Source organism: Sipha flava, unplaced genomic scaffold, assembly GCF_003268045.1.
Source record: "Sipha flava isolate LNK unplaced genomic scaffold, YSA_version1 303_pilon_pilon, whole genome shotgun sequence".
Classification (NCBI taxonomy): Eukaryota; Metazoa; Arthropoda; class Insecta; order Hemiptera; family Aphididae; genus Sipha; species Sipha flava.
This window is the reverse complement of record NW_020272979.1, coordinates 266,568-288,808: the sequence shown is the minus strand read 5'-3', so window position 1 is coordinate 288,808 and position 22,241 is coordinate 266,568. Positions and strand designations below refer to the sequence as shown.

Here is a 22,241-nt window from a genome sequence, read left to right as displayed (position 1 = left end):
CTGTTTTATTACAGCGATACGGCGTCGATGGGAGAAACGCGCACCGTGACGATGGTTCGTAGAATGGACGGGTTCGGTTTTAGCGTGGTCGGCGGTCACGGCCAGTTACCAATCTCCGTGAAAACTGTGTTCTCTGGAAGCGCGGCCGACTCGAGCGGACTGTGTCGCGGCGACAGGATATTGGCCGTCGGCGGCGTGCCCGTGGACGGTCTGGGACACGATGAGGTGGTCGCCATGCTCAACGAGGCGGCCACATCCGTAACGCTCACGTTGCAGTCTTAGCAGCCGCGCGATGAACACAGTACACGCGCGAACCATCCATCCATCCCTCGGTGATGACGGGCGCGTGAGAACACAGTCGCCACAACATCTCACCCCGCGAACATCTGGCCCGGCGCGAATAGCTTTTTTTTTTACTGCAGACATGGTCATCACCCGTGTTTATTCACCTATCACTATTCTGCACACACAATAGCAATCACGGAGCTTGTTCGAAAATCATCACCCTCCCGCCGAGTTAGCAAAAATAAATACAATTTTATTACGTTCTCTCTCTCTCTCTCTCTCCGATCTATAAATTTTCTAAGCGTGTGTCCGTTGTACCTTACATGCATATTTTGTCTGTATTATAATTACCTTTCCGCGTATTCGTAACGTGTATTATATTACATATATCACGTATTTTTCATCTCGTTTTGTTTCGTTAATTATATTATATACCTATATTTATTATAATATAGATATGTGAAACAATGCACCTATTACATAGTCAACTACTTTTTAGTCAGAAATTTTAGTACATAACTTATATAAATTAATGTAGTGAAATTAATATATTTAGACTCTTTTATATATATATATATTTTACATATATGTATATACTTGCACAATCTAAGACATTTTATTATTATTACGAGTATTAGGTAGGTAAATATTGCATTATTAAACATGTTGTAAATTTGTTGAATTTTATATGAAACTTGTTAACTTCGTTTAGTATTATATAAAACATTATTTGTCTTTTGTGATAATAGAATTAAGACTGAATATAAATTAATCATTTAAAAAAAAAAAAAAAAAAAAAAAAAATTGAAAACATTTTTCATTTATTTGGTCTCAACCTAATTTAGGTGCACCTTCCAACAGGGTCACGTTTCTTGCATTATAACTTTGTAGAATAATAATTCGTATAAAGGCACTTTTAACATTTTTAATGAAATAAACTCAAAATCCGTGTGCCAATAATTATAATTATATTACATTTGTTATTAAATTAGAAATAAAATAAAAGTTTGCATTAATTTTGCTGTAGCTGAACAGCTTTTATTACTATTTGTTATCAATACATTTTTTTTTTAATTTTATCTAAAAATATTAGTTTATTCTTTAAATTGTATTAATGTTAAATTCCTAACAACATTTGTCTAAATAAATAAACAATTTAACATTTAAAATGTTTTGTGTATTTTTTTATTATTCATGTAACTAATTTAAACAGAAAAAAAGGATAAAAATATTATTATTTATTTATGATTGGTTTGTTGGCATGTGCAATTATTGTACGAATACAATAGTTATTATTATAGGTTTTATTTCTTTATTGTATTTTTAATAATAATAAAATGCATTCAATATATTTTGCAAACTACAAAGATGAATAATACGTTGATACAATTTTTTATTATCATGTAGTTAATAGTTCCAAGACATAAAACGAAAACTATTAAACTGAACTTTAATGGCAAACTATATAAATTATAGTCATATAGAAGTTATATAGCTCAAACATCATAAAAGTTTTTCAAATGGTCACATTAAACGGAAACTAGTTTTTATGACAAAAAAATAATAAAATATTGCTTATTACATTTTATCAAACTTGAAAGTTGCTTTTAATGTTATAAAAATACAACTGTTTACAGCTATCAAGTATGACTCTTTTAAAATCTTAAAATACAATTATATTTAATTATTTATTTTATAACTTTTTTACGATATTTGAATTCAAAACTATTGACTTTTTTTAACTTCAATTAATTAAATATTTCATGAAATGTAAAAGAAAACAGTTAAAATATTAAAAACTAATTTAATTAAACTAACATTTGAAATTTGAATAAACAAATTATTTATTATTACTTAGTGCACACATAAATTATGAAACTTAAAATAATTATTTGGTTAACAGAAACGAGATAAGTGTGCATTTACCGCCCTTGAACTTAATCCAGGAATAAGTTCATGGTAAGAAATATTTTACATATATATGTAATCAATTTTACAAGTACGATTTAATATTGTAAATGAAAAAAAAAAATCTATTGTACAATAATAGTAAGATACAAAAAACTAGTCTTAATATAAATAAGACTAATAGTAAAGTAAGAAGTAAATAAAAAATTACAATAGGGGCCAAAACACCGAGTTTATGGAGTGAATTAAGCCGCACAAGCTCTTGATGTATTAATTTTTTAATAAATATCTTAATATCCTTCAAAATGAACAAGTTAAAAGTTTCACAACAACTTATGTACTTTATTACATTAATGTATTTATTTTTTTTTATATTTATATTCCAATAACCAAAATATATTATCATTGCTTAGATAGGAAAATATTGACCATAAATTACAATTAAGTTTAGATGAAAAACCAAATGAACTATGAATATCACCCAGTTGCAAAATGATAAGTAAAGTACCTAATAACAACAACTTTATTAATTTAAAGTCAACTGATGACCATATGTGGTAAAATAAATATCACTTTTAGTATTAATAATAATTCAAAATGAAAAAAACTAAGATATGTTTACTGTTGGAGTTGCTTGTTCTTCTTTATTCTTTTTCTGATAACATTCCTTGGTTTTTTCTAATAAAAAAAAGGACATTATTAGATAATACTATAGTCTAATAATATAAAATTGTACGTGAATTTTACTCACAATGAAAGTGGATTCAGTTTTTAAAGCTTTCAATGCATCTATGTATATTTTTTCATATTGTTCCAAGTCAGAAATATCTACTTTCATATTTTTCACATCAGTTTTACCCGCAGAGTTCAAAACTTTAGTGAACAGATTTTTCTGCAAAATAATACAATCAAGTAATAAGATTATAATATTTATACTACATAATAATTATTATTTACATGTTCAGGAGTAACAAATGTAATAGCTTTTCCTTTATGACCAGCACGAGCAGTTCTACCAACTCTGTGTATATAATTTTTAGGATATTTTGGAACATTGTATAATATCACACAAGAAATCCGTTCAATATCTATGCCTCTTGCTAATGAATCTGTACAAATTAACCTATAAAAACATACTAAAAGTCATTAATTTTAAAATAATAATCAAAATGCATGAAAAAACATACACATCTATCTTTCCATCTGAAAATTGTTTAATATAACTTGTGTGTACTTTTTGGGACACATCTGAGGAAATTTCATTAACCCTTAATGGTGAATTATTTGTATCGAGTTCACTAAGTCGACTTAAGAGTCGAGTCAATCGGTGAACTTCTAATTTTGATTTTACAAAACAAATCACTCTTTTAAGACCTTTGGTTCTTATCAAATGGTAAAATGTAAGTGGTTTATTTTCTTCAGGACACAAAACCATGTACTCTTTGAGTTCTTTGGGTGTAGTGTATTTTCCAACAAAATCACCACGTACAGGCTCATTGGTATTAGAATCTAATGTAAATATAAATTTTGTTTAAATAAAGTTTCAAATTTTAATTTTAAAAGCAATATTACCTATAGGCAATTCAATATTTTTTCTTTTTATAATGGAAGTAAACAGTTTTGGTTCAAAGAGTTTAAGAAACTTTAACTTTTCAGGATCTTGAGTGAGTGTTGCAGAAAATAATAATCTTTGTGTTCTTTGTGGCCAGTGCTTTAATGTTTTTAAGGTACATATTGCTGGTCCATTATATGCTAAAAAATAATAAGTTATCTAAATAATCGTTAAAAAAATTATAATTTCATAAATTTACCTAAATTTTCATTAACTTGTTGTAGCCAATCATTTTGCAAAATATTAGTAAAACTATCAGCTTCATCTAAAACAAGAAATCTAAGATTTTTCAATGAAAATCCTTCAGTGTAGTATAAATGATCAACTAAACGTCCAGGAGTTGTCACCACAATGTCCACAATGCTCATCCATCCCCGCATAGTATCTAAAACCATTAAATATAATGTTTTAATTTCTTAAAATTCATAATTAATTCTAAATCTTCAATAAATTAAATACCATATCGTAGAAGCATATTTTTTTCTTTTTCCAAAGTTAAGTTTGCTGATTCCATTAGATACACTTTCAAATCAAATGCATTTTTTATAAAATATGAAAATACTTTAAATACTTGCATAGCCAAAACTTTAGTTGGCAAAACAATTAGAGCACGGAGTCGTCGTCTAGGCATTGATTTTAACGTCTACAAATATAAAATATAATATTTTAAATTATTTAATTAGATAAAAATGTCATTAAATAAGTCTAACCTGAATTATGGGTAGAACATAGGATAATGTTTTTCCACTACCAGTTGGTGCTGAAATACATGCATCTCTAAGCCAGGTTTCGTCCCAATGTTTTTGTATATTTATTAACCAGGGTATCATTTGATTTTGAACTGAAAAAAAGTGTTGAATAAAGCAAAGCATAAACATAAAACATAAAAGATATTTATTTTCAATTTAATTACCAGGAAAAAAATGTGTGAAGCCTTTATTTTTTAATTTTTGAACTAAAGCAGCATCCAATTCTGGAATGCCATCAATAGGCACTTCTAAGTGTTTCAAATCCACGGATATGATGGTGGGCTTGGCAAGCCATTCTGGTAGAACTCGTTTTACCTAGAATTCGATAGAAGTATCTGTTCGATAAACTTATACGATTTAATGTAGTCGTTTCTGAAATTACTTTTTTATTTTTTTTGGTTTCCTGCGAATTGACCAAAGTGAAGTCCGATATTGTTTTAGATTCGTCCATATTATATTAAGTATATCACCACGTAATATACAGTCGATAATGAAAAATTAGTAACAACACATTAATCAGAAAATTATACTTTCACAGAAAATATTTAATGCATCCACTAAAATTTAAATAAGCAACACACGTGCATAGATATTTTATCTTTGTTGTATTACTTCAAATAATATGATAACATGTTATGTAAAATCAGGTTGTGCACATCAAAAGAAATTATACCAAAATAGCGAAAGGAAATAATTTTTAAACATAGGTGTTACTTGCTAATATTTATTTAAAAGTATTTCGATGGCATTTGGATGATATTCTGAATGAAATATAATTAAATAATCAATAAATTAAAATTTTTTGTAATTTATTATAAGACAATCTACATAATACTATCACTTAGTGTCAGTGCCAGCTGAATGGCAGGGTAGAAAGAGCAGCTGCCTAGGACCTCGCGTCCGAGCCCAGACCTTTATAAAGATTTAATAATTTATGTAATTTTGTTTTTAAAATTAAATAGCAGGTGCCACTGTCATGTGAAAATGTGTATGGTATTTTAATCTTTAACTTCAATATTACGTATAGCAGGCATCTGTATTGTAGTATAAATAATATTAATAATAAATTCTTCTCCCAACTTTTTGGAGTTGGCCACCATAATCATAATAAATTAATAAACAATTATATATTGATGAAGCTTTTTCGATGATAATATATTATATCCATACGTTACGTGAATTAGTAAAATGTGTCATACGAGTAGTACTAGAGCGTATGAGAACAATTTTTTCAGCTTCACGAAAAAACTTTTTAGAAACATTCAATCTGCCCCGAACTTCACAAAACCTCCTACCGGCGCTGCATAGTGTGTAATTAAGTACCCTACGATTTGCTGCGTCTTGCATATTTTTAACTATTTGATATTTATTATTGAACGGATTTTATTTCGGTTTACATTTGCATAGTATTTCACGGGAGGGGTTGAGGTTTTTTTTAAAAATAACAGACTCATGATATTTATATGCCTATATCGTAATGCAGACCTATAATTGTTTGTACTATGATGCGCTTTATGTGGTACAAAAAGTGTACCTATAGCCTTGTAGATTAACACGTGTAGGTACTAATCGAATTCTATTCAGTACTTGACTTAGGAAGACGCGGGGGAAACTGAGTAATCCAACTAAATTATCAGATATTCTAGCGCACCTCTACTATATTTTCAAAAAAGGACGCATGGGACGGTACTTTATTTCAGTTTTTTTTTTTTACAAAAAATAAATATTTTTATTAAAAAATAACCATTTATAAAATGCATTCATAAGTATACTTTGGTTTTTGATACAGCGGAACATGATAAGTGATAATAATCAGTATTAATCAAACATTAACATCGACAATTTTTGTTAGCATGCACAATCGCGTACCTATTGCCATCACATAGAACGCCTGTAGTTTATTCATTTTTTTTTTTTTTGTTAAAACTAGAATTTTAAAGATAATTAGGAATGTACTACAATCTTTAATAGTTTTCAATTTTCTTCGACTTATGTATTTGAAAACATTTCAAGGATGGTTTGACAGAGAAAGAAGAGGTTGGATAGGTAATGAAATACATGTTGTGTATCATGATTCACAACGCCACTGCATACTACATATTGTGGTTATGATTCAAAGTTTGAAATGAGTATTATAAGTTTTGGAATATTGTGTGGTTTATGGTAACATGTGTCATAAAGGGGCAAACGAGTGGCATCCCTAGACCCTTTTATAAGTTAGGAGGCTAACTTCATTCATGTATTACCATTTATGTATTTTAAGAGTGATTGGCACTTGTCCGAAAAATGATGAGGTCCGTAATTTGAAAAAGCAGTACTAGAGGAAACTTGGGTAAGATGGGACACTTAACTTTAATTGCAATTAATGGATTGATTATTTATTTTATTGATAAAACAAAGATTTACATTTTATGTAAAATTATATGTAGTTTCTAAATTTTCAATCAACTTTGTTATATTTCAATTTATTATGCATATATTTGCACTTAACTAAAAATTGGGTTTTGTCCCATCATGGAGGTAAGATGGAACACGAGTAGGGTAAGATGAGACGTAGATATTTATTCATAATAATTACCCTTTATTTCTTATCATTTATGTAATAACTCATTTTTATTAATGTAAAAATACATTAATTATGTTAATTTTATGTACTAAAAGGAAAGTTGTATGTATTAAGTATAAAATATCTAATAGAGCTTGTCATATTTGTTTAGATTATAATATGTATAACTTCTACTTTATGATACTAGGTATAATCATAAAACACTAAACAGGATAAACAAATCTGAATTATAATATTCAAATTTAAAGCAAAACAAAATATAGGAATAAACATAACTATTTAACTTTTTAAGATATATAAAAATACAAACATAATAAATTATTTAAGTCTATGGATCAGGTTTACAAATATCACAAATATGCTGTAATTCTTTTTCACTATCATCTTCACCTGCACATGAGCAATGTGCCCATTTTTCACATACCCTACACTGTACCCAGCCTTCTATCGACGTTGAGTATGTTTCTCCACAATACAAGCATTCAGCATCATTTTCATCAGATGACTTTTTTTTCAGTCTTTCTTCTCTTAGATTTATTTTCAGTATCACTTTTCTTAGTTTTAGTTTCAATTTTATTTTTTTTAGGAAATACATTTTTCTTTACACATTTTTGTTTTGCTTCGTCTTTTTGATTTTGCAAATCGTTTTTGTATGGAGAACTTGTAAAAATTACAGTTTTACCACGACGAATATTTTTTCTTTTTCTTTGCTTACTTTCAATAGATTCTTGAGGCACAGGCATTATATCTTTAGGAGATAATTTTTCAAAACTAGTTGATGGAACCGGCGTATTTGTTTTTGGCGTTGATATGATTACTGGATTTGCATAAGATTCAAATTGAATATCATCTAACATTTCTATTTGGATATCTTCTAACAGTTCTATTTCAATATTTTCTATTTGCAGGTTATCCATTGCATCGTTCTGATTAATTCTTAAAGAATTATTTTCTATATTATTAAACATTTGTTCATCAACATTTGTCGTTTCAGCAGCCATAAAATCTGCATCGGTGAAAACATCAGGATTTAATGGCCATATTCCTGTTTTTTTAAATATATTGATAGCAGTTGATATAGAAGTAGCTTTAATATAAGCTAATCCAAAAATGTCTGCAACTTGTTTGACTGTTATGACATTACCTACATTTGTGCCAAGCCAATTAGTATTTTCTTGGTCATAATATGTACTTAAAGGTTTCATAAAGCCTACATCTAGTGGTAGTAGTTTATGAGTGCAATGAGGTGGGAAATATAAAAGTATAACTCCATTGTCACGAGCCATTGTAATCAATTCAATAATTTTGGTTGAATGTCCATCTAGTATGAGTAAAACTGGTCTATCTTTAGAAGCATTAGTAAAAATTATAAACTTTTCTAACCAGCGTTCAAAGATTTCTTTCTGCATCCATCCAGATTTATGAAACTCAGCAAATGATCCAGGTGGAGCATTTCGCATAAATTCCACGTTATGCCGTTGTCTAGGAAAAACAAAAAGTGGTGGCATAAAAGAACCTGCTGCACTCATACATATCTCAACCGTAATAGTTTCACCACGCTCTGCTGAAGTCACAGCACCTACTTGTTTCCTTCCTTTAGAAGCAATAATTTTTGAAGTTCATCTTAAATCAGATGGAAAACCTAAAACTAATAGCAATTTTAAATGGAGGCATGTTATAAAACCATTATACGAACGAATGAAAAATGATTTAAAAAACTCATCTCCTTTAAAAACTTCACCTAATTTAAATCTAGCTCAATTTAATGATTATCTTTTAAAGAGAAAAAAAAATTGATGATTCTGGGCTTGAAAATAATCAATCAAATTTTTCATCACCAGTAAAGTTTACATCGTTGGAAACTGAAATAGATCCGGATTTAATAAGTTTTACTACACCATCCTCTAAAACGGGGTCCGGTTTATATAAACAAGTAATACCAAAAACACAAATAGTGTATTACGATGATCCTAATGAACTAGTTACAAGACTCAATTTTTTAACATCTTCTCAAAATGCAGGTAATACAGGTGTGAATAACGAAATTATATCTATTTTAGAAGAACTATGTGAAAGGAATATTATATTATAATTAATGTTAAATATAATCTAATAATTATTATTATATATTATATAAGCTAATTTAAAATAAACGTGTATTATTTTTTAATAATGTCTGCATTAGAAAATATAGCAAATTAATTGCATCAGTCCGCAAGAAGAACTTTTCCGAGACGGAAAGTTATTATATCATACAATTTAAGGACGATCTTTGGCAAGCAGAATTAATAGATATGCAATTACATTCTAAAAAAAATAAAGGTTTTAAATTCATTTTAATAACTATAGATACGTTTACTAAATATATATGGACATTTCCATTAAAAAATAAATCTGCTAAAGAAGTTACAAGAGGTATGTCTAATATTTTAAAAAAAAAATAAGCCAAAGTTATAACAAACAGATAACGGTACAGAATTTTACAATAATCAATTTAAAGATTTAATGAAAACATATAGTATTAAACATTATTCAACTTATAGTAGTATAAAAGCTGGAATAGTAGAACAAGTTATACGAACAATAAAAAATAAAATGTATACACATTTTACTGCAACAGGATTATGGAACTGGTAAAATTCTTTAGGTAAATTAATTGAAAGTTATAATAATACAAAACATAGAACAATTAATAGTACTCCGCTTGAAACTAGATTAAACTCAAATAATATACAATATAAAACTATTATTCAAAAAACATAAAAAACCAGATTCAAAGTTAAAAATAAATGACAAAGTACGAATATCAAAGTATAAACATCATTTTAGTAAAGGATATACACCAAATTGGACTACTGAAATATTCACTATTGTTAAAATTTTAAATACAAATCTAATAACTTATCAGCTAAAGGATAGTTTTAATAATATAATAACCGGTTGTTTCTAAAAAGAAGAAATTAGAAAAACAAAATTTCCTAATACTTTTCTTATTGAACGTATTTAAAAAAAAAAAAAAAAATGTATGTTAAGTGGTTAGGTAAAAGTAATAACTATAATTCATGGATAAATATTAATGATATTGTTAAATAAATTATGAGAATTTAAATACAGTCTATGAAATAATTTCATATTTTTCAAATTTTTGAAAAAAACTATATTTTTGATTTGCATTTAGGCACAGAAGAGATACCGGTTTCATCACAATTAAAAATACGGTCAGCACTAAACTTATTTGTATCTAATGTCGCGTCCCGCGTAGTCACACATGAACACTTACACAACAAGGGGGTTCCTGTGAACGCATCTATGGATGGTTACACATATTCTAACATCTACGGATAGTTACACATAATCTATTTGCAACTATTTAGATAATCAGAACTACAAAAACCACAACCGTGAACAGATTATTAAATTATTATTAAATTTTATTATTTTATTAAAATAAGTAATAAAAGCGAGGGTGACCACATCCTGGATCTGTGCGTCACTGATTATGGACCGGTTGAGAGATAATTCACAGAATTCACAGGAAATTATCTTATTTTAATTATTTTATTATCAGTTTTCATTTACACACACACACTTGAGATTTACACACACACATACAGATATCACATTTTAAAGGGACCCGAAAACAAGGACAAATCAGACGAGTTTTGGCTATGCTGCACTGAGCACCTTCACGTCAGTGTATGTTATGGTCTGGACTTAGAAATATTTCAAACTATTTTTATAAGTTACAATTGTTAGGACTTAGATAATTTCTACCTAGAATATTTACAAAATTGTAGTTAGGATAATTTTATGAGTCGAATAAATTTAATTATTTTAAAAAGTCTTAATTATTCCTGACTACACTTCCAATCAAGCGTTGACTGAGACGTTGAAACTGAATCATCAGATCAATCGGTTGGCACGTAACACTAATAACCCTCCAAGAAGCTTTACAATTTTACAATTATTACAAAGATTTTACAATGTTAACAGAATTGTTTACAATACAAAGATATTACATAATACAGGTTTACAATATAACAGTGGTTTTAAATGGACTTAAAATTTTACAACATAATAACATTACAAATAATATGTGATAAAATATTTATTTTTTTTTTGATTACATAATGGTTACAATAAAATGTGATTAATTAATTTAGTGTTAGTTTAAATAGGTTAGTGTTACATATGTCTTGAATTACATTTTTTTTTTATGTATAATAGTGGTTAATATTACATTTTTTTTTTAGATATATATTTATATTGGTTAGTATTATATATATATATAATTAAATAGATGCATTATTTTGAGAACTCTCCAGAATTATTATTTTATTATTATAAAATTTTTTTTTTATATTCTACCATTCTTTTTCCGATACATAAGGTTCTAATGTTTCCAATGTATTTATGTAATTTTCCCATTCCTCTTCTAACTCTTTCCGTTCAGCATCTATATCGCTTGGATATGAATCCCTATACCATTTAATTTTTAAACGCGCTTCCTTTATCAATTTTTCCTTGATTTCATAATTATCATAAAATATACTCAGAGGGCTTTGGTAGTGAATTATTGTTGCCATTCCTACTTCTTTCCTACCTTTTCTGTAATAATTTTTTTATTTAAAGCAATAAATAGATCATAGATTATTTTATTATTATTTCATTTGTTTATTACCTATATTTTTTTTTTCTTACATTTTCTTGCATATTCTAAATAATTTACTTGGTCCTATTTTCTTTATTAAATAATTAAAAATACATTTTGTGTATGTTACATCAGTCATAAGGTCATGACAATACGTTACTTCATGCCCCCTTTCACACAACATATCATGAGTTTCTTTTAGATTTAGCATTCTCCCATTCTTTTGTACATGCCCTATGTTTACCGAATACAACAATTTATTATTACTAATATCTATTAATTTCAAACTAAAAATATTATCGTTATCATCGCTATATGTACTTATATCTAAAAATTTCTTAATCCCTGGTATTCTTAACTTTTTAAATATTTTAATATCCATTGCTCCACTCCAGATGACAATAATTGGTTGGATGTTATCTGAAAACAAGTATTTTGAAATGAACGCCGATTCTAGAGTTGTTGCCCCCTGGTGATTGATACTAATATCAATCTGCCCCAATAAAGGTTTCAACACGTCTGGTTTCTATAGGAAAATTCCTTTCAAATACTGTTTCAGAGTGTTCAGATTCTTTTTGTTGAACATCCTCAACTTGTTATCTCCTGTCAATAGGTCTCCCTTGCATTTTGACTCTTCTATACTTATCCAAACTGTGACACATTGACCCCGATACTAGTAATATCGTTCTTATTGATGTTGACAAATTCAAAATCAATAATTACGAACTTAATCTGGGAACTGAATATTACAATAATATTAATTATCAATAATAAATTATCTCTTTTTTTTATTTATTCTTATGACTAAATTTAATTATTAATGATTTATTAGTTTTATTTATATTTTATAATTTTTTTACTTACTTATTATTTATTATTTAATATTTTATTTATTTTATTTTATTTTATTCATCTCGGGGATGGTGATCGTGATCCTATTACATTATATATGGCTTCGAATCTATCGTGTTCGTTCGTTAAATCTCGCTGAGTTGAATATCGCTGTCTACGACTAGGTACTGGTGTGGATACATCTACAATGGTTCTTCCTATTGCGATTAAATTTGGGCGCTTAAATATTATGTATACAATTATCACCATTATTATTATGAGCATGACTAACGCTATCATAATATATAACGTATACGAATGTGTAGTATGTTGACTGTAAAGTTTTTGTCTCTCTTTCTCATTGCTTATCTGTCGTTCTATTACAAGTGATTGTGAATATTCGTGTATGTCAGTTAGTTTTAAAATTTTATATGATCTAAAAATATATATATAACATTAAAAATAGATATAACATTTACATCGCTACCCGTATCTATAAGTAACTCTAAAGTTTTCGTATTACTAAATTCAGAAGTGCATATTATACGATTTTCTGTCATTATTGATATAACATGGAAGCAGTTTCGGTTTGCTCCGCGGTCGATATATGATTTATCGTACGTGTACCGCGTACCGCGCACGACTCGCTCGCGTTTTCCGAATTTACGTTATTATCATTGTGGTTAATATTATTCTGTCATCGTTAAAACATTTTTTTATAGCATTCATTTATATTATGTCCGTTTTTATTACAATATTCACATGAAATATACCTCATATTATAAGTAGTAGATGGTCGTGTAAAATTATTCTGATTAGGTGGTCGAGTAGTTATGCGTAAAGTTACGTTTATTTGTGCACTGGTTAGCGAAATGACTTCCATTGCAAATATAACATTTTATCGGTCTTTGCGGCTGATTTATATTATTATTATTACTATTATTAAAATTTGGTCGTGCAAAATTATTATTTGGATTTGTGTTATTTCTAAAATTTTGATTATTAAAATTTCGATTTTTATTCGGATTTTGGTTAAATTCATAACTAGACTTATATTTGATTTCTTCTGAACGTGCTAATTGTTTAGCTTCCTCCAACGTACTTGGATTTCTCGCTTTTACAATGGTGCGTATCGGACCTATTAACCCTTTTATGTATACAACTAAAGTTTGTTCTTTTATTGTATCGTGAATAATTCTAGCCTCTTTTTCATCTTTATTTGCAGTGCTCATATCACTTAACTTATAAAATAATTTTTCTACGCGATTTTTATAAGTATTTACGTCTTCCCCTTGAAGCATTTTAATAGAATTTATTTCTATTTGTAAATCTGAAGCGGAATGTTGTGCCTCAAACGTATGGGTTAAATATTTTTTTATGTTTTTCCATTTAGTCGTATCATTATATTTAATTGCTTCTAAAGCCCTATCACTTAATCTAGTTGTTTTATATTTTATTAAAATCGGTACATTTTTCTTTTTTACTGACTCTATAGCTAAATCACATGCCTGAATAAACTGATAAACGTCATATTCTCCCGTACTTATTGGTATTAATTTAACTGCCTCTTCCAATTTCAGTGTTACTATATCGCTATTCATTTTCCTTCTAGGTTTTACTTCAAATCTTAATTCCTCAAATTCAGTGTTGCGATTACTTCGAGTTCTACGATGCTCGCTTTGTGTTCCTACGTTTAATAATTTTTTAGACACCTCAAACAGTAATAATTTAACTAAACGTTTCTATTGAACTTACAATAAGAATGAACTCTACCAAAATTGCATTAATCGAAAACTAGTAATATTTGCTATTAAAAATTATATAGGTGTAATTAAGAATAAACAATTATTTACTTACTTATTCACTATTTGATGTCTGCAAAATTGTACATCGTTAATTGCCGTTATATTGAATACGCAATTGCACCGTATCACTTTAATTATTTGTTGATATTAAATAATATTATTATAGTGTGACCAACATAACACATTTTTTGTAAAAAAAAATTTTCACAACAATAGTTTTTGAGATACAACGATGTCCCGTCTTACTTCTAGACCTCGTCTTACCCAAGTTTCCCCTAACTGACTAAATCGAAAATTACCAAATCCAATAATATAATTTCTATTAATAAAAGTTACACAATATCCCTCAATTTTCAAAGCGGGAGAAATACTAATACTTTATACTGTTTTTAACAAAAATTTTAATTATTTTCATTTTTTTTTGTTTGTATATTTTCAATAAAACTTTTTATTCTGTTCTTACTTTTTTGTTTGCATATTTTCAATAAAAATGGACCAAATTTTAAACAACTATGGTAACATATAATTATGTAGGTATAACATTAAATCATGGATATGTTTTCGAGTTAAAACTTTGACTTGTATTATTTTAGTAACCAATGTAATTAGAGAAGGGTATTGCTTTAAAAGAACAAAAAATTTCTGTTCTTGCAATTCTTCTTAATATCCATCTAAAAAACATATTTATGTTATAAATCTATGTAATATATCATGTATGTTTATAAATATCTAACTTAATATTTAATTGTATGTAAACCTTTTGTAAAATATATATGTATTTCATAATTTTTTTAATTTTCTATGTACTAGTATGTAAATAGTATAAAATATTACATGTTTTGGTATTCGTTTAGTATGTGACCTACCGATCGAAAATCGAGTTTAGTATGTGCCCTATCTGTATTACTGGGTTTAGTATGTAATCTACCAAAAAGATTATTTATATTATTATTATAAGTACGGAGTGCGGACAACCTATGCTTGCTTATCTTTTTAATTTTATTATATTAATATTATATATAATAACCAAGGCTCGGAAGTTCTAGCAAATACATATTTTTCTTGGTTCATCCTAGAACATCTAAAGTAAGATACAAATATGTTTCAAACTACTTGGATATCATGCACAAAATTTAATTTTGCTATTTTTTGCATATATGTAGGTTTTATTGCTATTTTGCTAATTTAAGGTTTATAGTGCTATTTCTGGGTATATTTTCACATAATACAGGGAATAATCACATTTTTCTGATAATAATGATTTAATTAGTTATATCATAGTTTTAAAAATATTTCAATTATTGGAAATAAATAGACATCATCAATTATTATTTTATTTTTTCATCGACAATTTGATGTACTAATAGTTAGTGACTAAATAAAATCATTTAATTATAAGTATACTTTTACAAATATATTTAATTAATTTAACATTTTTGTTTAATTTATAATTCAATCAGTCCAAACGTTTATGAGCCAAAATATTTGTAAAACGACATTTAATTTTTTTTCTAATAAATTTATAAATTTTTAACATAAATGTATATTTTTTGATTTTTTATGCTATTTATAGCGCATATTTTAGAGTTTTTAAGTACATATTTAAGAGCTAAAAAGTAACATTTTTAGTGCTACAACTTCCGAGCCCTGATAATAACTATTCAAGTGGTTTTTACTAATAGATATTTTATCAACAATATTGTAAGTATATGTTCAGACGTTAATCCTAAATTGCGTGTGTTTAAAATTTTAAAATGTCAGCAGTTGAATTGTATGCGAATATTTCTTCTGTAAAAACCGCGTTAGAATTTTTACAAAAGAATAAACTATTACCACAAAATAACGAAACTAATTTATGCCATAAATGTCACGGTGAAACAAAGATTTACATTAGAAAAAAACGATTAGTTATTGGTGAACTTCGAGAAATCAGCACGATACGATGTATTACAAAAGGATGTCAAATGTAATTTTATAATTTTTAATTTGACTGTTTTTAAATTAATCCTTGTCCGGTAGATCATGCATACTAACAAATACCCTATATGGTAGGTCACATACTAAACGAATACCTATGTTTTAGTATTAAGTATGTAGTGAAAAATAAGTATTTAAAAATTTATAATTATTTCATATAATTAATACAGTCGTTGCCAGATAAATTGAGACGGCGGCGGCGGCGCGATTTCAGAAAACCAGTGGTTCTCCGTATTTCAATATTATTACCGAAAATACATCAATAAACCAACAATTGTTACAAGAATTATTGCGACTGAAGTGCGCCGCGGGTCGAAACACACCGGGTTCGAACTGGTGACTGTGCGCGTCGTTCGTGTTAGGTTAGGTTAGGAGGGTTAGGTTACAAAGTATATACAAACCTGCAGTCATATTTTCGGGATCGAGCCGTCGTAGTGTTCTGCTCTGAACCTGGTATCGGAGGAGCGAAGTTACTTGCGGCGTACCACAAGGCTCAGTAGTTGGTCCACTCCTATGGAACATCACCTACGATGAAGTCCTTAGATCTCCACTCTCTGATGGTGCCTTGCTGATAAGGTTTGCCGACGATACTTTGGTGGTTGCGTCAGAGAAGACGAGCGAGTTTACCGAGGAACGTATCAACGCCTCTCCCCAAATGGTAGTGGACAAGATCCATGACCTTGAACTGGAGCTTTCCGTCGAGAAAACCAAAGCCATTATGTTCAGGAGAAAATATAAGGATCGTATCCCTGAAATAGTCATCGGCGGCGTGAACATCAATACAAAAAGGTCTTTCAAGTATCTCGGTTTGATCGTGGACGACGAGCTTAATTTCAAAGAGCACATCAAGACGGCCGCAGACAAAGGCAACAAGGTTCTCCAGGCACTGTCGAGACTTATGCCAAACATCGGCGGGCCGAAGGAACCAAGAAGAAGGTTACTGGTGAGCATCGTGCAATCGGTCCTTCTGTACGGGGCCCCAATCTGGGGACAGTGCTTGAAGTACTCGAAATACTGCGTAGATAAACTGATGAGGGTCCAACGGCGTGCAACTATACGGAGCTGTTGCGTTTACCGCACCGTATCATATTCTGCGGTGAACCTCATTTCAGCTATCCCGTCAGTTGATCTACTCGCACTGGAGAGACAGGATGCTTACAATACCCGTAAGGCCGCAGGTATTGGCAACCAACTGGTGAACGAGACGAAGCAAACCGGAAAAAGGCAAGGAACCTATACACGCTGGAAGGCACGCCTCCAGGAATCGAAGAACGGTCGATGGATCATAACACTGATCACCAACCTAGAGGGTTGGTGCAACCGAAAGCATGGGCAGGTTGACTTCCACTTGACCCAGATGCTAAGCGGACACGGCTGCTTCGGTTCATATCTAAACCGGATTGGAAAAGAAGAATCCCTAAAGTGTCATCACTGCCCAGCCGAGGAGGATGATGCTATGCATTCTCTGTTTGAGTGCCGTAGTTGGATGGAAAGAGACATGAGGTCAACCAGATATTGCAGGGACTGGATCCGAGGACGTTATGCAAGAAGATGGTCGAAAGCAGTGATTGCTGGGATGTGGTGTAGAAGTTTGCGGTCCACGTTCTCCAGCAGAAGGAGGATGCAGAGCGGCTGAGAAAACGGGCCGTCGCAGCCAATTGACGTAATACTTAACTTATATATTTATTGTGGTCGGAACGAAAAAATCAGCAGGCTATAAGTCTGCAGCACTGTAAATAAACTTTGTAAGATTACGTGAGCCGGAGACTGGCCGGCTACGGCTCATGGTCGATGTACATATTAATCAATAAACGACACCAGTGACCCAAAGAAAGTACTACCTAACGGTGAATTCCTCTCTTGGTTGCTATCGGTTTATTTCGGAAAAAAAACTTTAATCTCCCAATCGATCTACACCACCAAGTCCTAAATGAACTGGATTCAGATTACGTCCCTGTAATCTCAACTATGAATAATCAAATAAAAATCAATCATCTGATCCCAAAACTAATCAGCGCCCCCATAATATGGGAAAGCTTTAGAGAAAACCTTGATAAAACCCTAAATGACCATAAAAATAGCAGGGACCCTACCACAGATTAAAAAAAACCATAAACACACTAATATAACACGCCCCACTGACCCCCTACCAATCGCTGTACAAAATTTAATCAAAGAAAAACACAAAGCAAGAAAAATATGGCAGAGAACCAGAGACTTAGGAGCAAAAAGAAGACTCAACCAGCTAACTAGAAGGATAAAGTGGAATTAGATAACATAAGATACAACTCTTACAGACCTTACCTGGAAAAAATCAATCCAAATGACTCAAATCTTTGGTTAGCTACAAAAATAATACTTAAGCAACGCAACTTAATACCTCCATTAAGGAACGGAATAGCCAAATATGACACCAATGTAGAAAAGTCCGAAGCCTTTGCAGACTACTTCGAATCATACTTCACTACGGAAGATGACACCCATTATCAAAACGAACATCCAGAAGTCATATCGAACCAAACTAATCATAATCAAAACACCATTATCACTCCAATATCCCCCAAAGAAATACAATTAATTATATCAAAATTAGCAAGCAAGAAAAGTCCCGCCCATGACCTAATAACAAACAAAATTTTAAAAAACCTAACATCAAAAGCATTAGCACACCTTGCCTTTCTATTCAACTCATCCATGCGCCTAGCCACTTTCCCCCTTACATGGAAACATGCCATAATAGTTCCCATTCATAAACCTGGAAAACATACCAACTCTCTCACAAGTTACAAGCCAATCAGCCTATTACCGACCTTATCTAAATTATACGAAAGGATTCTACTGAACAGTTTAAAACCCTATCTTCACATAATTCCAAAACACCAATTCGGATTCAAAACACAACAATCAACATGCCACCAAATCCAACGTATATCTGAAATAATTTTACAAGGCTTTGAAAATAAAAAATACACCACAGCAGTTTTCCTTGATTTAACACAGGCCTTTGATAAGCTCACCATGGGCTTGAAATAAAACTGAAAGCACTCAATCTCCCTATTTACCTATTAAAAACCATCATATCTTTTATAAAAGATAGAACATTCCAAGTGAGAATAGACACCGACTTATCCCCAAAACACAACATCAAATCCTGAGTCCTACAAGGATCAGTATTGGGACCAACGCTTTTTAACATTTACTGACATGACATCCCTAATCCTCCTAATTCTCAACTGGTAATGTTTGCGGACGATACGACAACCCTCACGCAAGATAGCGCATTAGACCTATCAATCGAAAAACTACAAGCATCATTAAACGAAATCACCTCTTGGATCCAAAAATAGAAGCTGAACCTAAACGCGACTAAAAGCGTGGCTAAAATATACCAGATTAAACAATGGAATACGAGTAGAAAGGATAATTTTGTCAAATATCTTGGCGTTTTCCTTGATGAAAAATTAACATGGAACACCCACATAAACAAAAAACTCACACAGGGATATGCCAGGATGAGAATCCTGTACCCCTTAATCAATTATAAAACAATTCTTCAAATGAAATCTTCTCTCCTCCTCTACACCGCAATAATCAGACTACTGATTACCTACGCATGTCCTGTATGGGACACCGCCTCTTCCACTAAAATAAATAAAATTCAAATTCTACAAAATAAATTCCTAAGGATATGCATCAAAGCACCATGGTTCATGAGAAATCGTCAGATCCATAATGACACGGGAATACCCCTGATAAACACATGGATCAAAACACAGTTTAAAAACTTCCATGCCAAACTAAAAAACTTGGACAGTGCTCATTACTTCAACCTAGGAAGAAAAACACTTAATAGACGTCAGCGGCCTCGACTTCCCCAGGACATTCTCCTAACAGACACTGAAGACTCATAATCAGAAAATGAAAATCGCTAATAATAATATACAAGACCTCACTTATATTATTGTTATTCATATGTATTATCACATTATTATAACTTTAACTAAAAATCTATGGCTCAATAAAGTCTTAACATTTAGATCTATAACTTACAATTGTAAAAAACTAAAATAGTTGTACTAGCACTAAATGTGCTGAAATATTTTATAATATAATAAATAAAAAAAAAAAAACAAAAACGAAACGATGATGAAGACACACAACAATTTTAATTAATACAGCCACTACCAACACTAGATCATACATTGGAAAAATCTCCGAAAACATCAAGGTGCAAATCATGTTACAACTTACTGTTAAAAGAAGGTAAACTAATATTTATTTAAATAATTAAAATTTGATAAATTTGAATAAAACAATTAATAAATAAAACATTTTCAGGAAGACTAGTTGCATAAAAAAAAACAAAAGAATCAAAACAAGATGTGATCAGTAGGATCAACATTTATGTCCGGAATGTTTCTTCAAGACTCACAAAACAAGAAAATAAAAATAAAATTTAAGTAAATGTTTGTATATATATTTTTTCTATAACTCAATTTAGTGTACTTTTTAAAGTTTGAAATAAGGAAGGAGCTTTTTATGTAGTATTTGTTAAAAAAAGTATATAAAATGTTGAAAAACACGGTAAAAATTTAATTAAAATTAAATATATTATAAGGTTTTAAGAAATTGTGATATTTTTTCGCTAACTAAAAAAAAAACAGGTCCAGGAGGCCATATAATCAATTTCCCTATACTATATAACGCAAATGTGTTCACATTTCTGTACATGTGGTGTCAGAGTAAAACACAGTGCGAGTACAATATTTTGTACTCAAAAACTAAATGCCACGTTTAGGTGTGTATAATTTTTTGTTCTCATAGCGTTTTTGGTAAAGTACAAAAAACACCCGTGGCAGTCAACAGGTTAAGAAAAAAAAAGATCATATGGGGCAGTGGCGTAGCGATTTTCTGAAGGAGGGTGTTAATTATAAATATTGTATATAATACGTACAAACTAAAACTTTTATTTTAATTAATTAATTTGTATACATAATGTCTGTAATAGAGATGTAATGTATATTCGAATTCGAATAGCGTCACTGTAAATTATTCGATGCTATTTATAATTATTAAACGTTTTGTGTTACGCAAAAACTTAAACGAATAATTTTCATCACGTATTATTGCAATCGCGATAATGTTAACCAGTATATATGTAATTAGTATTGTGCATTATTTTATATTGTATTATCGATTTACCTATGTTCCTATATTAATGTAATGTATGGTACGGCTCAAGGAGGTTGTCATATCCATCAAATACCCCTCTTGTATATGCCAATGATATGGGGTTATAACATTGAGTGGTAATTTGTACTTTTTAAAGTAACTACATAAATATTTTTATTTTTTTCTTGTTCGAACTAATAACAGGTATTGGGTGCATGTTTTATGTGAACGCAGAATAGGGATATATTTTTTTATCGCTGTATTTAAAAAAACCTTTAAAGTATTTGCTATACAAAAAGCAAGAAAAGTTTTTCTTACAACAAATACTTAATTTTATTTGTGAATACATGTTATATAATAAAAAAAATAATATTTTTTTAATGTTTTTATTATATTTAAAAATGCTAGGAGCCAAAATCCACTATTACATGCAGTGATTGAACAAAATCCTGTAGGTAAAAGGCCTCTGGGAAGACCAAGAATGCGATGGGAAGATATTATGAAAAAAGATGTTGAACAGCTAGGTGTTTCCAATTGGAGAAATCTAGAATTGGATAGAAAAGAATGGAAGCTTGTTTGTAAGACGGGATAGTCTTAACCCTTTATAGGGCAGAGGGAAATTATTTCCCACCTTAGCAAAAAAAAATACTGTAATTTGTGATATTAGGGAAATAATTTCCCACTT

At 29.9% G+C, this 22,241-nt stretch overlaps 3 protein-coding genes across 7 annotated transcripts in view; 1 reads left to right on the top strand and 2 right to left on the bottom strand.

Moving 5' to 3' along the window:
• The window catches only part of LOC112686274 (multiple PDZ domain protein-like), a 73,478-nt gene extending 72,652 nt beyond the window's left edge, over positions 1-826 (top strand). For 4 of the 5 annotated variants that reach the window (XM_025558479.1, XM_025558481.1, XM_025558480.1 and 1 more), the window contains one exon: positions 15-826. In XM_025558479.1, the coding sequence (XP_025414264.1) occupies positions 15-282 (268 nt within the window). In that variant the 3' untranslated portion in view covers positions 283-826. The remainder of the gene's footprint in view (positions 1-14) is intronic. The other variant, XM_025558482.1, reaches the window with a different exon arrangement.
• A 1,443-nt stretch (positions 827-2,269) lies between these two features.
• LOC112686276 (probable ATP-dependent RNA helicase Dbp73D) lies at positions 2,270-5,168 on the bottom strand. The gene is made up of 10 exons (XM_025558485.1): positions 4,937-5,168; positions 4,719-4,869; positions 4,516-4,646; positions 4,265-4,448; positions 4,005-4,190; positions 3,766-3,945; positions 3,381-3,702; positions 3,151-3,316; positions 2,945-3,085; positions 2,270-2,871 (listed from the first exon to the last, which is right to left on the bottom strand). The coding sequence occupies exons 1-10, from the start codon at positions 5,003-5,005 to the stop codon at positions 2,812-2,814; spliced, it is 1,590 nt and encodes a 529-aa protein (XP_025414270.1). The 5' UTR covers positions 5,006-5,168; the 3' UTR covers positions 2,270-2,811.
• A 2,280-nt stretch (positions 5,169-7,448) lies between these two features.
• LOC112686294 lies at positions 7,449-8,739 on the bottom strand (the record flags this gene model as incomplete). Its single annotated transcript, XM_025558505.1, has 2 exons — positions 7,449-7,669; positions 7,728-8,739. Coding segments are annotated over 2 exons (1,233 nt in total), but the record flags the coding sequence as incomplete, so codon positions are not given.
• Between the last annotated feature and the right edge of the window lie 13,502 nt (positions 8,740-22,241).

Bases quoted from the DNA above. Each gene is read 5' to 3' on its own strand.
- LOC112686276 (XM_025558485.1), bottom strand. From the start codon at position 5,005: ATGGACGAATCTAAAACAATATCGGACTTCACTTTGGTCAATTCGCAG. The intron at 4,870-4,936 runs GTAATTTCAGAA...ATCGAATTCTAG, and splicing joins AAACCAAAAAAAATAAAAAA to GTAAAACGAGTTCTACCAGA. The intron at 4,191-4,264 runs GTATTTAATTTA...TAATGGTTTTAG, and splicing joins AAATATGCTTCTACGATATG to ATACTATGCGGGGATGGATG.